Source organism: Scatophagus argus, chromosome 4, assembly GCF_020382885.2.
Source record: "Scatophagus argus isolate fScaArg1 chromosome 4, fScaArg1.pri, whole genome shotgun sequence".
In the NCBI taxonomy this organism is placed as follows: Eukaryota; Metazoa; Chordata; class Actinopteri; family Scatophagidae; genus Scatophagus; species Scatophagus argus.
The window spans coordinates 16,222,131-16,239,729 of record NC_058496.1 but is presented as its reverse complement, the minus strand read 5'-3'; the positions used below and the strand labels follow the sequence as shown (position 1 = coordinate 16,239,729).

Sequence of the window (17,599 nt, the reverse complement as noted above, 5' to 3'; positions counted from 1 at the left end):
AAGAAACTTAATTCAAACTGGCCTGGGGGTGAGTAGGTAATGACTGAACTTCCATGTTCGGGTGAACTGCTCTTTTAATCTTTATCTTACCATCATGCCGCGTGGTCCTTTTGGTCCCTGTATCCCTGCTGGGCCAATGTCTCCTGGGGATCCCTGAAAAGACACGAGTAACGCTGGATAAGGCATTGACGGTTGAAAATTAAACCAATGATTTCCATTGATTTCTACTGGTAACAAGTTGAATTTGTGATACTGACAAGATTCTCTGCTGGCAAGTACCTACTTCCATGTTAAATGCTATAACAGTTAAAATTTCTTAAACTGCACTTGCTCTAACGGCCACTAGGTGGCGGGTCTAAGAAAACTCCCTTCCATTTCCAGACTACATATTAATAACAGTCTATACTGTACTATATGCTCACACTCATTGTAACTGTATTTACAGTTAGCATACATAATCTCAAAGTCCTTTTATATTCTGAACTAAAAGAAAACAAAGCAATACTTTGATGAACATCAGTCAAAATACAATTTTGCCAAATAATAATTTGCAGTTTACTGTCACTGACTATAGCTGACAAAGTAGAGGCTCCATTTCCTCTGTGAACTGCATTTTAGGACAGTAGTTTCAAGTAGGGCTGCATGATAAAATACAAAAAATAATCACAGTAGATACCGGCGGAATATTATTCATGTACAGATATACAATTAACACTTCTGATTTTCATCATTTGTTAAGAAAACAATCCCCATCCTCCTTCTTCTACCATACTTAGTTCAGTCCTCAGCCACCCCTCCACAAAATCAATTTGGACTCCTCCATTTCAGGTTACATAACTCTGACACTGGCTTGGACAAGTGGGGAGAAAACAGGTTAAGACAGTGCTTCTCAATTCTTTTCTGTTGCGCCCCCCCCCAGCAAGTAGAAAACAATTTGCGCCCCCCCCGCCCCACTCTCCGCCGCGACTATAAATAATAGTAATAATAATATGTAATAATATTTAATAATATGTAATGATGCTAACAGTGCTCGCTGGTTTACTGAAGTAGCATTCACAAAGCGGGATGATTGTTGGCAATATTCGGCACGTTTTGGCTGAAAAAACTCCAGCGGCTTATCAGCATGATTGGGATGTAATGTCTTCAAGTGGCGCCTTCATTTATTTGGCTTCATGCTGTCCGCTGCCAACATTTTTAGACAGTAAACACACCGGTCTGTCGTCTCCCACTGTAGTCACAGTGAAGCCAAGCGCTACATATGCTTCGTCATATTTCCTCGTCTTAGCTTTCGGGTGAGTTACTTTTGTCTCATTATCTTCGTCTCTCTCCGCCTTTCTTCTCATCCCTGTTAAAAATTTCTTCATGTTGTCTCTTAAGGGTTCGTTTACTACACTTCATATCGCCTGCTCGGTGCAAAAAATCCGCTACACCATAGAGCTAATACTCCCTGCGCACACTCTGACAATGAGAGCGCCACTGCCAACTACTGTAGTGGATGTGCAATTACACTTTATTCTAGTACGGCAAAAAAAGCATGTTCCCCAGGGTCACACGCGCCCCCCCTGGCATCGCACCGCGCCCCCCCAGGGGGGCGCGCCCCACTATTTGAGAAGCACTGGGTTAAGAGGTGTTTGTGGAAAATATATACTTAATCTGCATGATACGAGATAATCAGGCTTCCTGGCATGGCTGAGGATGGTAAAACTCTCAAACTCAAGCAACAAACAGATTTATTTATATGCCAGTGAGATGTAAGTACACGTAGATCTGGATATTGCTAATTTATCTGTGTGTGTGTTTATGTGTGTTATAACAGACCAGCCTCCTGACAGTAACTTTCTAATTTTAAACCAGAACCGGTACAAGGTGCCACTGATAGCAGGAATACATGGACTCAAAAGAAGCCTCAGGTAACTGAACATCCACCTCTAGTATCCAGCTGACATTATCTGTTACAGCAGCTGTGTTGCATGCATGTTTACCAGCAGATGATACATAGTCTCTGCATGCACACTGGTCAGTTTGCTTTGGGCCTTCCCGTAAGCTCTGGCGAAGGACTGCACTTGATCAGTTTATCAAACAACCAAAACTCATTTTCAGGTTATGGTAGGCAACCAGTGGGACCTGGTCGTTTGACAAATTGATGAAGTGCACCCACTCACCAGAGGACAGAGAGAACAGTGGGAACTTCTTCATTTCATTAGAACAAGTTTTGTAAATAAGACTGAACACTAACATAAAGCTCATCTGTTTCACACTCCTGTTCAGTTTCCATTGTAGGAAAATAACCAACATCACTCTCAAGCTTTCAAATTGAAGAGTGAGCTCAAGACTCAGGTAAAGTTCAGTTTCTTCAGATGGAAATAATCTATAATACAGTGCTGTAAGTAAAGTAGCGTTATCTTGTAACAGATGTCATCCTGTGGCATGTTGCAGCAATACCTAACAGCTTTCATACCAATTTTTATTCAAGACAATATAAACAAATAAAAATAAAGCATGCACTACAACTAAAAGGTGAGTTAAACCTTACTTTTATAACATTACTTTTAGGGTTATTTTACTGTCTCAGACCCTCATCATAAGTGTGGTCTAAGAGAAAAGAACTCTCTTCAGACCCAGAAAGCTAAAGGTTAACACGTGTGATTGACCTGAGGTCATCATTTTGGTTTTAAATGGATCTTGTTGGGAGTGCTTACCTTTGGTCCAAACAGACCCAACACCCCTGGAAATCCTTGTTCACCAGTATCCCCCTGATAAATAGTGAGAGATATATGTATCATCACTGAACAAGCAATTAATTTGTCAAGCAAAAGAATACAAATTAAAGTTATTTGACAAATCGGTACTCACTGGCTGCCCTTTAGGACCCAGATCTCCTTGTTTTCCTAGGAGTCCCATCACACCAACAGAGCCTCTTTTTCCTGATGCACCAGTTTGGCCCGGAAGACCTCTCTCACCCTGGAGAACACATAAACACACGTAAACCGATTTTTCTCACATCCATCCCAATAACCTCAGAACCAGCGACAGTATAATAATTGGACAAAACTTCTGTGTCTGAAAAGTGAAGCCAATGCAACGTGCTTTAACCTGCATTCTTTCCAATGACCAGAAGGGGGTGATTCCACTGGTTTCAGCAACAGATTCAATTTTATAAATCTTATGAGAAAACAACCCTAATTCTCTCTTGATTTATTACCTTACTTAACATTTTCTTAGTGTGTTTATGGTCTCAAACACTAGTTGCAAGTCTTATTCAACACAGCATAATGTTTATTTTGTAAATTATGGTCCCATTTAAAGTAAAATAGACAATAAAGCAGCATATGATTTCAGGTGTCGCTACCATGTGGCTAACAAGTTGCTACCACCAATGCCCTCAGGTTCTCAGTCAGGTCCATTCAGGACAGGAACATAGCAATGCGTATCCTGCTCAGCTCCATCATCTCATCCAAATATGGTCACTTGTTGCTCCAAAAGATGAAGATGGAGACAGCCATAATGCCACGTTCGAGGCTTTCAAACAGTAGCCTACAAACCAATGTGTGGCATCGCAGTGGCTCTATTCACTGTTTATTGTATGGTCTATGCTTTGAACAGAGTTCCAAACAAGCCAAGAGCCCAAGCCCCTTGTGCAGCAAGCTCATAAAACTGTCTTCCTGAGTTTACCTCATAAGAAACTGTCCAAATGCAATAAATGTTAGCTCAGAAATATATGAACCAATCAGGATGCAACTTTATGCTTTAACATTGAGTAGTGAGATTTACCTAGTAGCACAGATCCAACAAATAAAACCTCTGTTTCTCAGAGTGAAGCATATGTAATTTTTTTGTAATATTGGTAAGGCCATGCATAAGATGACTGTGCCAACTGATTAATGGTTGCAACATTAACTTCCCAAAAGGACTGCAGATAATATGAGGTCTTTTGAAAAATGGTGACTGGACTCTGAGGTCAGAAAACAGTCCAAATATAAAGGCAGCATTATGGTACCAAGCAAAGCAACCCAGTCAAATTAAAGCTGAGTTAGCAATTTCTATTTGATACTAGCAGTACAATAGTTTATAGTTTATAGTTTGCATTATGATCTATAAAAAGCTTGTGCCATAACTTAACAATACATTCTTTGTAAATAGGATCAAATCTTGCACTCATAACTGGAACAGCTAAAATGGAAGAGAAAAAAAAATGTTAAATTGTCCAACCATCATTCTCACCTTTGGTCCAAAGGAGCCTTGATGTCCAGGAAGTCCTGTCACACCAGTTCTACCCAGGTACCCAGGTTTGCCTGGTAAGCCCACTTCTCCATCTTCTCCTTGCTCACCCTAAACATCAAAGATAGTTGGTGAACAGTAATCAGACCTGATTTCTTTCCATTCATTGGAAAGTTACACAGTGTCCTCACCTTGACTCCTTTGGTTCCATCTTTACCAGGCAGTCCATCCATGCCAGGAGGGCCCTCAAGTCCTTCCCTGCCCACAACTCCCCATGGGCCAGGAGGACCCTGTGGACCCTTAGAAAAGATAATACTTAATAATTATGTCAGAGATTACACTAGTCTTGAATAATACAGAATTGCGTGATTGCTGTGATTTATGTAAAAAGCATCCAACTCACTGGTGGTCCTTTGGTCCCAGATTTGCCTCTTGCCCCTGATTTTCCTTTCTGACCCTGGAATATGAAGAGTTCATGTTCCTCAGTTCTAAAATGGTTGCATGGCAGAAAATACAGCCCAATAATACTTCATGAAGAAATTTAGATTTACTTAAAAAAAAAAAAAAAAAAAAATATGACACTATTATTTGTGTCCTTACTTGATCACCTTTGGATCCTTTCAGCCCTGGTTGTCCCTTTGGCCCAGGATGTCCCTACAATGATCGTTACTGTTTGATTTGAATTACACTGATTGTGTTTGGACTGTTTCAACAACCTTCTGTCAATCCAGTTTTACATTTTAAAAAACACAAATTAGATTCTTACAGGAAGACCCGTGGCACCGGCTTCACCTCTCTTTCCATCAACACCTATCTGACCCTGGAAAACATAATTTTTTGCATTTCATTGACAGGACTTAAGCCTCATTGATGTTATACTTGAAAACAAAAGCAAACAATATATCAATTGTTTTGCTTCACTTACAATTTGTCCGGGGTCACCTGGCTCTCCTCTCTCTCCTCGATCTCCAGGAGGACCCTGGATTCACATGTAAGGAAATTAATTTAAGAATCCAGATCACAGCTCACAAACAACACAGGAAAAAACAGCACATGTAAGAAACTCACTCTGTCACCTTGGGGACCTGTAGGACCTTCTGCCTTACTGTCGTCTCCCTGTTCACCCTGAACAAGCAATATAGAAATAGAAAAACAACTGAAATCAATAGAATTTCCCTCTAAATCCAACAGTCCGTGCAAAATCAATGCATGTTTTGTCTCAAAGAGTATAACAATGGAAACACAGATCTCTTCATAAGAATGGCAAATCATTATATGCACTATTACCCACAATGATCCCATTTCATATAATTTAGTCAATGTCTGTTCCAGGGTCTTTATGGGATTCATTAAACAATAACCACAGATGTGGGTTTGATTTTAATAGGCATGTGCTACGCATGTGTCAAATGAAATAAATAAAAGAAGAGCCCAGCGGCTGTTTAAAAGTAGGGGAATAATTAGTGATGGCCACAGGCCGAGCAAAACTGACAAAAAGCAACATATTTTAGCATTAGTGCTTTTAACATAACTTTGACACAATCTGCATTTAGCAAATTCTGCGGCATGTTTTTGTGCCAGCTACCTGGCTCTCTCAATTAACAATCATACATTTTGCAACGACCCCTGTGATAGCACGATACTGATTTAATTAGAAAGCAAGCGCAGCCATTATTTCGTGGATATTGGCAAAGAGAAAATAACAAATATCCACATCCAGATGGCTCTTGCCCAGGGACTAAAAACATGCAAATTAGCGTCTCACTAAACTCTGGTGCAGTGTGTTCTATTGTGTGTTGCTCTTGTCACAATAAACACAAATTATGGTGCTAATATCCCCAAAATGATGAACAGAAGAGCCCAGGTGCTTGGTTAATTATATACATTTGACAGCACAGAGTTAATTGGATGTGTACTGGTTCATATCATTGATCGAATTAGGGATGACTTTAGAAATATTGCAAGGACAACAAGACAGACAGAAGCACCGCTAATTAGGGACACAACTGAAGTTCCAATGTATCTGAAAGAACTGACCACGCACTCAAAGACAATGAGCTGCATGACAGTTTTACACTGCTGAGAAATGTTACCATTAGAGGCCCCCCAGAGCTCATTAGAGGCAAAGTGCAGATGGCAATTAGGGACACTGATTATGTGTGAGAATATACCTTTTCACCTCTTGGCCCAGGAGGTCCCCGGGGGCCCTGTGGTCCCATATGACCCTATCACAAGAAAAAAGATTAGGTGCCTCATTTCATGACTACAGTCTCCAAGCCTTCACTCCAGTTTACTGTGTGAAATATTATGTTCATAATGTAAAGAAACACCAGCTGATTGAGGCAGAGACTTTAATTGCCATGGAATGCAATATTGTGATTCAACAGTCGAGTTGTGTCTCAGTGATTTTTCTCTGTGACTCAAGTTGTGGCTGTGTGTTAATAATTATACCATGATCGTGACTCACTATTTTCATCTCTTTTGTAAAAAAAAAAAAGAAAAAAGAAAAAAAAAAAAGCTTCTCCACCAGCCCTGTCTTCCAAATGTCACAACAAAGTTTCTTCTTCATTGCAATGGGTATCAAGAGAGGTACATTCCGCTAACTGTAAGCAGACAGGGTTTGCTAGTAAATGACAAATCACTCTCTTTTTGCTATCGTTTTTGTTTTTCAGGTTTTTTTGGGGGGGAGGGGGTTGGTTTGCAAAATTTATCCTCATATAGCCTCTGTGGCACATTGCGTTGTTTGGTGTCTACTTTCTGCTCCCTAGTGGTCAACTTTAAACAGCAATGAATTATGAAAAATCAAAGTTAAGTCACTGGCTGAAGACAGGTCAGTGATCTCACCTGCACCAAAACTACACAAGGATACAACAAAGACGACTGTTCTGACATCACATCTTCATCAGGTGAAACACCTGATAACAAGGTAATCTACTTCTTTTTGCTGTTTTACCCACAAACCTCACATTATATTTCTGCATTAACATGAAAATTAAAAGTTTTCTGTCCATATGATATACTAAATGGAGAGAGAAGGCCCCATAAAATAAGTTTGAAAGCCTTTGATTGTCCCTATTTTTAAGATTTATGAATCAAAAGCAGATTAGGGACTTTCATAAGGTTTTGTAACTGCTATAAGTCCCTCACTCTCATAACATCTGCACTGAAATGTATTATTTCATCACAGTTTATGAAAAAGTTCTCACCTCATAACCTGATACACCTGGCTCTCCTTGTTGGCCCATTCTCCCTGGAGCACCCTAGGGAAACGTACACATTTAGTCCATATCCACCAACTGTGAGCAAGTCCTTCAAAACATCTGTGGATGTCTTACCACTGGCCCAATGGTTCCTCTTGCTCCCTTCTGTCCAACAAACCCCATCGCTCCCTGCTCCCCAATAGGCCCAGTCTCACCCAGGTGACCTTGCTGACCCTTGCTTCCCTGGAGAGAGGCAAACAATGAGCAGGTATGCAGTGAGAGTACAAACTTCACTGACCTGTCTTATTGGATACTTCAAATATTTAATACTGATAGTCTATTTGACAAGCACTTCAAGTGTCATGCTTATGGAGGTTACTGACCTTACTATTTACCACCACATCAGAGAACTATTCAAGACGTTGTACAAGACAACAAACTAACAGACATCCAAGAATGAAAGGTATACTTTATCCCCAAGCAAGTAAACTGACAAACCTTTTCTCCTGGTTTTCCTCTTTCACCAATTTTGCCAGGTTTACCCTCCTGACCCTGGTTAAAAAAAAAAAAAAAAAAAGTAAGAGAGTAAAAGAACTGTGCTGCAAGTGGACAAAAAGAACTGTCATGGGAATTGGATGAAATCTGGAGTTGGCTGCTGAGACACTCACCCTTACACCCACCAGTCCAGGAGGCCCAGGGGATCCTTCCTTTCCTTTCAGACCAATTTCACCTCTGTCTCCTCTAGCTCCCTCTGGACCAGGGTCCCCCTTTTCACCCTGAGAAAAGTACAAGTTCACTGAAAAAGGTGATCGTTCAAGTGAGTTACAATATGCTGGACAATTTTGGAGTAATCGTTGGAAACCTTAGGTTGATATGTATATTTTTTAAAATCTTTATTTATAGTCTGTGCCTGTGGGTTTCATACACCAGTAATGACATTATCAGTGACACTGTAGGCATGTAAACAAAGGGTCAGCATGAAACATACAATAGGCTCTAACTTGGAAATGAAGATGAAAAAGCCACAGTGACTTGACATCCTTTGTGCATCAGTTATTGCCTTAAAGTGGTACAAGGTGCAACTGTACATTTGATACTGCATTAGCAGAAAGAAGACTTCAGTTTAGTGGAAATTTTACTGAAACAAATTCTCAACAGTTATGTAGACAGCTAACATGTCCAAATGAGTAGTAGTTGGGAAGGACATAAGAGTACTGTTAAAAGGCCTATCTGTGCAACAAGGGTAAGAAACACACCCAAAAAGGCTAATGATCTGTCCAAGTGGAAATATGTCAATAAAAAAAAAAAAAAAAAAACAAGAGTTGAGAATTGAGCCCTGAGGAACACCATGGATAAAAGGAACAGAAGAAGAAGAAGACTGATAATACCTTCAAGAAACGGGGAAACAGCTTCATCCTGTCAGAGAGACAGGATGAAAGCCCATGTCATGTTGTCCCACCTACTGAATTGTCACGCCTTGTGTTTAGGTTGTGCTTTGTCTTCTGGTTTCTGTTCCATGTGTCGTGTTTCATGTGTGTCTTGTCATGTGTTTCCATGTGTTGTGTTCAAGGTTTTTGTCATGTCCTGTTTTATTTTGAAAGTGTCACTTCCCCTGTGTGTCTCTTTTTCATGTAGCTTTGCTTTTGGTTATCCTGATTGCGTTCTACTCCCTTAATATGTTTCACCTGTCTCTCGTTATGTTGTCTATTTAGTCCTCGTCTTCCCCGTCACTCTTTGTCAGGTTGTTGTTCTGTTGTCATGTGTTCATACCAGGATTTTCTTGTCTTGTCTTGCCATGTTATTTGCCACAGCTTTTTGTAGATTTTTGTTGATCCCTTGCCACAGTAGGTGTGTGCCACTTTTGAGTTTCTTTTGTAAAAATTAAAAGAATATTGTTTTGGTCCACCGCCTGACTGCTTTTTAGAGATTCTGCATCGGGGTTCAGCCCTCTGCGTCAACAACGACACCGCTTTGTGACATGAATATTCTAGTGAACAGCATCAAATCTACACTCATGATCCAGCAATAAAAAAACTGAAAAACTACAATCAACAGCACACCGTGTCTCAAAGCCATTCAAGACCCTTCACCATGTGGGTAGTCGAAAATAAAGTTTGTTTAGCTCTCTGTTGTAATCAATCCAACTTCCATTTAAACATAGAAAATGTTGATATTTATTTTTATAATTTGACAGTCAGAACATTAGAAGGACATTTTCAATAACACTTACAAATAAGATATTTTTTTTCTCTAAATTGTTTTTATTCAATCATTTTAACATTTCTAGTTCGATTCCTGTACTTTGTTCTTCACAACACTCCTATACTCACTCCTTCCAACATGTTCAGTTAACATGCTGACAAATCTGCAGTTTGATCCTGTTAAGATATGACTTTAGCTTTGAAGTCACATTGAATTTCAAAAGCTTCTACCATATTTCAAGTTCTGTCTGCAAAAACTGTTTATAATGCCTGGAAAAAGACAACTGGAAGGAGGCAAAAAAATTGTTAAGATCCTATAGCTATTTGCTGAATTTCTATTTTATTTTATTTCACCAAATAATAACAATGAACAATGACAATGCACTGATTTTCATTCCTCTAACAGTTAACAGCACAGGCTGTAAATCCTTCTTGAACTGTTGTTTTCCATCCAGGAGCTGCACTATGGCCAAGAACCACTCAAAGTAGTTTACTCTCCTGACTAACAGAAAACGTCCTGTACAAAACAGAGCTGAACACCCTCTGAAGTTGACTCTACTCTAATCCCCTCTGTTCTCTGAGCTCACACTTTACCACCTTCTCTAAGCCAAAAGTTGTTTGTGGCTCTGTCAACCATACTTCCAGCAGTTTGGCTCTGCTGTATCGGCAGGCTTTTTTGTGGTTCCTGACTTCACAGACATAAACCTTCAGGAAAGAATTAATTCCTGTTCAAGTTATCATCAATTTTTTTGCTGGCCAAAGTCTTGACGTAATGTTTTTCCATTCACTGTTGTCCTATATAATAATAATAATAATACCAAATACATAGCCTTTTAAAGAGATAAATAAATAAAATTTTATATCACAGCATGTCTCATTGTTGAACTTGCCTTGGCTCCATCAGGGCCACTTGTTCCAGCCTCCCCATCGATGCCTGGCTCACCCTTACAGAGAAATCAAAAAATTATAATGGTTGGAATATAATAACAGATCTGTAGCAAGCCAAATAATGGCAAAACTGATTACATTACGAAAACAAATTTATCACTTGATTTACTCTGACTTGCAAGTATCATGTCAACTTTTGAGGATTTTAACTCATTAAGACTTTACAGAAAGAAAACATACGGATACTCACTCTCTGGCCAATCAAACCCTGCTCCCCGACATTGCCAGGTAGACCAATGGCACCCTGTCACAAGAAGAAACATGACAGTTAATTAATCTGCAATGAGCTGTATCTCTTTATTTACAACATTTGGTTTCACTGTGCTTGTTTTATCAACGCTGCCTATTCAGTAATGCATTATATTAACATCACAAATCCTGAGTATGCAAATGGACATTTGGAATACAAAAAAACATTTTTTTCAAGCACATAAATAAAATTTTGTTAAGAAAACTATATTTTAATATGATTAACAGCAAAAGTTCCACCTTGCTCATATATTTTGCCACAGTTTGCCAATTGGAAAACTGGAGAATGTCATTTCTGAATTTTTGTTTCTATTATAAATGCTAGTAGTATTATATTGACTCTGTACGTAGCAGCACTGGGACAAAGGCATGCAGGCACGCCAAAACCACACATAAGTGATTTGTACATTTTTGGTCACTTACTTTGTTTCATAAACATTCATGAAATTCCACTCAGAAGTTAGCATCTACTTAGCTATCACAGTTGGTGGCTGGCTGAATTCTAAACCAACCAGCTTAGTTAACATTATTTACTCATCATTCTTCTAATGCTTCCCTACATCCCTAGTAACCAGTAACTAGAAACTGCTTACTCTTGTTTTACAAATGGCTGAAACTGTGGCACATTTTAACAATCCGTCAGAATAAATGAGCAAACAGGAAAACCTTTGAGTGCACAAGGCAGAGAAGGAGAGCAAAAGAGAGATACTGAGTTCATTTCTAAGAGTTCAAGAGGGCACAGAGGGTTATGTGAATTATTACTGCAAACATTCTAATTAATTGACTGGTCACAAAATAGATTTCCTTTTGCTGAAATTAAAGCAGTCTCTGCATGATGATAATTTCTCTACAAAATATAATGTATCTGCTAGTGGAAAAAAAAATATATATATGTGTGTACAGTACTGTGCAAAGGTTTTAGGAAGTTGTGAAAAAATGCTGTAAAAAGAATGCTGTCAAAAATATAAATTATATATTTTTTATTTTTATCAGTTTACAAAATGCAAAGTGAGCGAACAAAAGAAAAATCTAAATCAAATCAACATTTGGTGTTACTACCCTTTATCTTCAAACCAGCATCAATTTGTCTTATAGGTACACTTGCACAAAGTCAGGGATTTTGTAGGATTATAGTCAGGTGTATGATCAACCAATTACACCAAACAGGTGCTAATGATCATCAGTTTCACATGTAGGTTGAAACACAGCCATTAACTGAAACAGAAACACCTGTGTAGGAGGCTTAAAACTGGGTGAGGTACAGCCAAACTCTGCTACCAAGGTGAGGTTGTGGTCTTCATGCCACAGGTCATACCATGGCAATACTGAACACAGCAACAGGACACAAGGTAGTTATACTGCAGCAGCAAAGATTTCAAAGCAGACTGGGGTTTTAAGATGCGCTGCACAAGCTCTTTGGAAGAAACACAAAGAAACAGGCAATGTTGAGGATCGTAGACGCCAAGGAAACTTAATGCAGCAGATGAAAAATACATCTAGCATATTTCCATCCAAACCTGAAAGATGTACAACTGTGCCTGTGCATCAGCTAAGAAATGGCAGAAACCAGTGGGACCCAGATATACCTAATTACTGTCTGAGAAGTCTGGCTAGAAGTGGTCTTCATGGAAGAGTCGGTTCTCAACTATGCACAAAAAACATAGGAACTGGGGTGCAGGAAAATGGCAGCAGGTGCTCTGGATTGATGAATCAAAATTTAAAATATTTGACTGTAGCAGAAGGCAGTTTGTTTGCCGAAGGGCTGGAGAGCAGTACAAAATGAGTGTCTGCAGGCAACAGTGAAGCATGGTGGTGGTTCCTTGCAAGTTTGGGGCTGCAAATGGAGTTGGAGATTTGGTCAGGATTAACGGTGTCCTCAATGCTGAAAAATACAGGCAGATACTTATCCATCACGCAATACCATCAGGGAGGCATATGATTGGCACCATTATTCAGCAGCAGGACAACGACCCCAAACATACGGCCAATGTCATTAAGAACTATCCTCAGCATAAAGTAGAACAAGAAGTCCTGAAAGTGATGGTATGGCCCCAACAGAGTCCTGATCTCAACATCATCGAGTCTGTCTGGGATTACATGAAGAGACAGAAGGATTTCCACAGTGGTTAGCTCTCCAAGATGTTTGGGACAACCTGCCAGCCAAGTTCCTTCAAAAACTGTGTGCAAGTGTACCTAGAAGACTTGATGTTGTGTTAAAGACACAATTGGCCAAATTGGGCCAAACAGAATTCCATTGAGTAAGAGGCACTCCTTGCCTATTCAATGGAAACTTCAATGACAACAACAACAATAATAATAATAATAAATTACTTGTATCGGACATTCCAATACATTGTAACAAAGTACTTCACAACAGCGGACAGTAATGTCATCATCCCGCACAAGTGTTCATAATGTCAAACACAAACATAAATGCATATCCACCTTTCCAGTATCTCAGTAATAAATGACAACATCATTGTCTTCACCTTCTCTCCATTTTCACCAGGCAGTCCTCTCTCTCCAGCCTTGCCAGGCAGACCCTGTCAAAAATATCCACAGCCTTTACTATTCAGTGCTATCGTAAAAGTCAGTTGGGGTTTTTACACCAGCTGTGTGATCAAACTCACCCACAGCCCCATCTCCCCCAGTGGCCCAATCGTTCCTGGTGGCCCTGCTGGTCCCTGCAGAAGAAAAGCAGAGGTATTCATAAAAAGGTTACGAGTACTTTCTAATCTTGGACAAACACCTCTGAAAGTGACAGCACAGGAGGAAAAATGCAAAAAGAAATAAGAACCAGGCAGAAAGTGTGGATTTGTGGAGATAAGTTAATCTGCAGGGCTAAGAGCCTTCAAAACACAGAGCCAACGCTTCTTGCAAGTGATGGACACAGGCCTGCTGTTATAGAGACACATTCAGGCTACAGTAAAGCTGCCTCTTCAGGAAGGAGATGGTGTAAATCAAATTGTCTCAGACTCACTACTTCTACTGCTCATGTCTGGGAGACTTAGACAGAATGAGAGAAAGAGGATTAGGTTGTTCAGGGCTTTTTCAACAGCCTGTGGGTTTCTAGGAAGCCCTGACTAAAAGGCGCAAAATTGGAAATTCAGAATTTATATGCAGAAGAAAGGTGCAGAAAACAGACAGAACATTACATAGAGTAGGTCTTTGATTGATAATTGGGTTGGTTTTTAAATATCCAAAATCCAAACTATGATACATTCACGTAGGCATTTAATAAACTCACTGGCTCTCCTGCAATTCCTTTGGCTCCAGGAGCTCCTGAGGGTCCTTGAACACCCTGTAAAACAATATAGCCCTTTATAACACACACATACACTGCTGGTATTCATACATATGGTCAAATGCAACAACACCCACTAGAGCAACAGTGTGGCACACAAGCCTCTCTGATCCAGTACTGTGCCAAAATGAGTCCACCCTCAAAAATCAAAACTGACCTAAAACAGACCTCTGTTAGGCCCAATCACTTACTGGAAATCCCTTAGGCCCAGCTTCACCTGGCTCGCCGAGCTTTCCCTGCAGCAAAGCAACAAAAGGAAAAATATGCTGTTTAATAGCAAAGTAGTCTGAACAGTGACTTTTAAAATAGTTTTGTTTGTTGATACATTTAAAATTAATAAGGGTTAAATAAGCCTAGTCAGCTGAAGACAAGGCCTCAGTTCATAGTCTAATAGTAAGAACATCCAATGACAAAAGAATGCAGGGACAATAATCAGGTAAAAATAATTATTATTTTTATTATCTGACAGTTTCTTTAATTGTTTCGTCTTCACATTTAGGAAAACTCAGCCCAGTGAGAATCCAAGAATTTCTCCAGAATATACATTTATCTATTTTCTATTTGTACCATCATTGTAAATATTTGTACTTTGCAGGATAATTTGTGCAACATTATACTTTATACTTTTACCCCACTGCATCTCAGTTGGAAACATATAAATTAAACTTTACTACATTAGTTTGACAGCAGTTATAGTTACTTTAAAGAGTCAGAGTTTATGCATAACACATAATACACTGCTGTGTACAGCGTATAAAGCGAGTAACATTAACTCAACCTCAACTGGCAACAAGAGTAAAATGATAGCTTTTCACTGCGTAACAACTACTTTTGATAATATGCTGATAATACTTGTGTAGGATAATTTTGCTTCAATAATTTTTAATTTTTTAAGTGTAATGGCCTTTTTTCAGGTTGTTATGTTTCTAATTTAACTTTAGTCCATCATGTAAATACTTCATCCATTAGTAGAAGCCCAGTTTTCCATACCATCTCCCCAGGGAAGCCTGGTCTTCCTGGTGGACCATCAGGGCCCTGCAAAGAAAACACCCAACTCAGTTAACTGAGCTTTATGAAACCCCCAGAGCTAAAATGTTCCAGACTGCCAAGCACTAGCAACACCACCAATATTTTAGAACTCTTTGATTTAAGGTTCTGTTATTAGATTTATACTAAACAAGGAGTGTCTTCTAAAGATTCTTTAGATGTTAAAAATAACCAATAATTACAATTACAACAAAGCTGCTTGTAAAAGTTCTTCTGTATTTTTTTTCTCCTATGTTACAGCAACTTGGGTCATTTTTTTACCCTTATTGTCTGTGGCACAGAATTGATGTGTTTAATTAAGAAGCTGAGGGCCAGACATAGCTCTGAAAGAGTTTGACATGTAAGGTAGCATTATCAATAAAGACTCACAAACTTGAACTAAATCTGAGACTCACCTTTACTCCAGTGGACCCTTTGTCCCCCATTGGGCCATCAGGACCCCTTGGACCCTATACAAAGAAATAAGTTGTCACTGATGAATAGTTTTGGACAATCTGGCCTTAAACAAACCGGAGGCAAATGTTATGTTGGCAGATGAATTAATGAATCAGTGAATTAGGACACTTAATCTCCATTTTGTCATCCCTATTTAGTGAAGCCTGGGAGGCAGTTCTCTTGTTTTTATTGTGTACTGTGGTTTAGCCACACTGGAGAGACACCATCAAAGATTATGGTGATTTTGCAAATACTTGGCATCTGCGAATTAGCTCCGAAGCATGCCCAATCCACACTGTGCAGACATTGTACGCATTTTCCACGATCACACACAGTGGTACCATCTGCACAGTACACTGGGTTTATTGTCAAGAAACCTCTGGAAAAGGTCACTTATGCTGTAGCTGATTCATCCTTGCCACTAAATTGAACCAAACCATTCACTGTCATCAACATTAAAGGACAGTCAGTGTCTTTTGCTGCTTGTTCAAGGAAGCATCTTACACCCCAAGGTGGTCTGAAAAGACCCAGAGCACATAACACGTTAACACTTATTATTTTAGGTGTTCTTGAAATCACAAAAAGCACATGACTACAGCTGAAATTGCATGGGAAAATCTCTAATCATATCAATGCATTGGTAATACGCATATCAATGCATTGGTAATATGTATTAGATGTATGTCTTGAGAAAAGAAATTGACGGGTTTTATAGCGCAGACATTTTCCACCTCTCCTTTCCTAGTTAGTTTCTCAGATTTGTTCAATGTGAACAGACACATTAGGTGGAAAATCACTCATTTTGGCTGGCTTTCTTTGCAACAGTGTCAGTGCAATTCAGTGCAACAATTTTAGGGCTTTTTCCTAGAACCCTGTGAGATAACATGATGGTAACTTGCTTACATATCTGCAAAATGTGTCCCTTCGAAACTGAAAACTTCTTAAATCCAGTGGAATCACTTTCGGTGAGGGGGCTGCAGATTCAGTCTTTTATGCAAAATTGAATCACAAGGTAACATGTCGCTAAAGTAAAAATTTAATAACTTGCCAAGATATGAGAGCAAACCAAAAGTAAAGCAACAGAATTTTATGCATCCTCCAGATAGCTGTCATTGCTGGTTGTTTTTTTACAAGCAGATACTGAATCTTTTGATTTATTTATTGCATTGCACATATTGCTTTTACTCCTTTCAGGGAAACACAGACGACATTTTAAAATACAATGCACATCCCACAGAATAAAGCTATGGTTTTTCATGGAGATATCACAATTTTAAATAGAAAACACTGGGCACAGGAAAAGGTTGTTACTGGTTTTTTCTGCATTCCTGTTGACTGGGAATGTCTTCACACTGTGTAATAAGGAGACCGGTGTTTAATCGTGCTGGTCCTAATTCAATATTCAAAAGCCTTGATGTAGTTTTCAGCTATTATAGCTATTAAATATTACATTTGTGACTGCTTGTGATATCAGGGAAGCTGTGTAAAACCAATCCACATAATGAAATGCTTTAATTATACCACTTATTCATGTTGGATCAATTATTCATTTCAGTCCAATGGTCCTGCTGTGAAACCAAGGGATATTTTCCTAAAGTAGAAAACTCAATTATGGAAAAGCCAGCGAACACTGGAATCATCCTGAGTTCAAGGCAGACAATGCAGTACACATACATTTCCTTGTACATAAACTCCAGGGTGTTTTCATGTATGTAGCAAAATGTCCTTGAACCTTAGAATCCATATGTTTTACTGATACATATTCGGATTTAACTTCTGTCTATAGAGATATACAGTAATTCATGTTCCTCAAAGATTGCTCTTTCTTTTTTGCTATGCAATCCTTTGTGTGTTGTTTTTTTCATATTGCACTTCTGAGAGATTGAATTAACTGTGGATGGTTGGAGAAGGCAGGTGACCTAAAGAAAGGTACCATTACCCTGAATCAAATTAAGGACATTTGGTATAATACTGTAAGTATACAACTTAACAAAATC

General features: G+C 39.1%; 1 protein-coding gene and 1 long non-coding RNA gene across 6 annotated transcripts in view; one reads left to right on the top strand and one right to left on the bottom strand.

The window, feature by feature from the left end:
- The window catches only part of col27a1b (collagen, type XXVII, alpha 1b), a 62,449-nt gene that overhangs the window by 5,299 nt on the left and 39,551 nt on the right, over nt 1-17,599 (bottom strand). For all 3 annotated transcript variants that reach the window (XR_006843099.1, XM_046385501.1, XM_046385502.1), the window contains exons 29-51: nt 15,563-15,616; nt 15,111-15,155; nt 14,312-14,356; nt 14,064-14,117; nt 13,447-13,500; nt 13,306-13,359; nt 10,758-10,811; nt 10,510-10,563; nt 8,087-8,194; nt 7,917-7,970; nt 7,554-7,661; nt 7,425-7,478; nt 6,390-6,443; nt 5,287-5,343; nt 5,144-5,197; nt 4,985-5,038; nt 4,819-4,872; nt 4,622-4,675; nt 4,410-4,517; nt 4,222-4,329; nt 2,854-2,961; nt 2,700-2,753; nt 91-153 (exon numbers count right to left, since the gene is read on the bottom strand). Coding sequence is in view for 2 of the 3 variants with exons in the window: in XM_046385501.1 (XP_046241457.1) it covers nt 91-153; nt 2,700-2,753; nt 2,854-2,961; nt 4,222-4,329; nt 4,410-4,517; nt 4,622-4,675; nt 4,819-4,872; nt 4,985-5,038; nt 5,144-5,197; nt 5,287-5,343; nt 6,390-6,443; nt 7,425-7,478; nt 7,554-7,661; nt 7,917-7,970; nt 8,087-8,194; nt 10,510-10,563; nt 10,758-10,811; nt 13,306-13,359; nt 13,447-13,500; nt 14,064-14,117; nt 14,312-14,356; nt 15,111-15,155; nt 15,563-15,616 (1,506 nt within the window). In the remaining variant the exon portion in view is untranslated. The remainder of the gene's footprint in view (nt 1-90; nt 154-2,699; nt 2,754-2,853; nt 2,962-4,221; nt 4,330-4,409; nt 4,518-4,621; nt 4,676-4,818; nt 4,873-4,984; nt 5,039-5,143; nt 5,198-5,286; nt 5,344-6,389; nt 6,444-7,424; nt 7,479-7,553; nt 7,662-7,916; nt 7,971-8,086; nt 8,195-10,509; nt 10,564-10,757; nt 10,812-13,305; nt 13,360-13,446; nt 13,501-14,063; nt 14,118-14,311; nt 14,357-15,110; nt 15,156-15,562; nt 15,617-17,599) is intronic.
- Nucleotides 1,619-4,811, top strand: LOC124057361. 3 transcript variants are annotated; one of them, XR_006843100.1, is made up of 5 exons: nt 1,619-1,751; nt 1,855-1,910; nt 2,281-2,337; nt 4,235-4,295; nt 4,439-4,811. It is a non-coding gene; the product is annotated as an uncharacterized LOC124057361 (long non-coding RNA). The 3 variants fall into 3 exon arrangements; XR_006843101.1 differs by having other exon boundaries at nt 4,141-4,295; XR_006843102.1 differs by lacking the exons at nt 4,235-4,295; nt 4,439-4,811 and adding an exon at nt 2,893-3,206.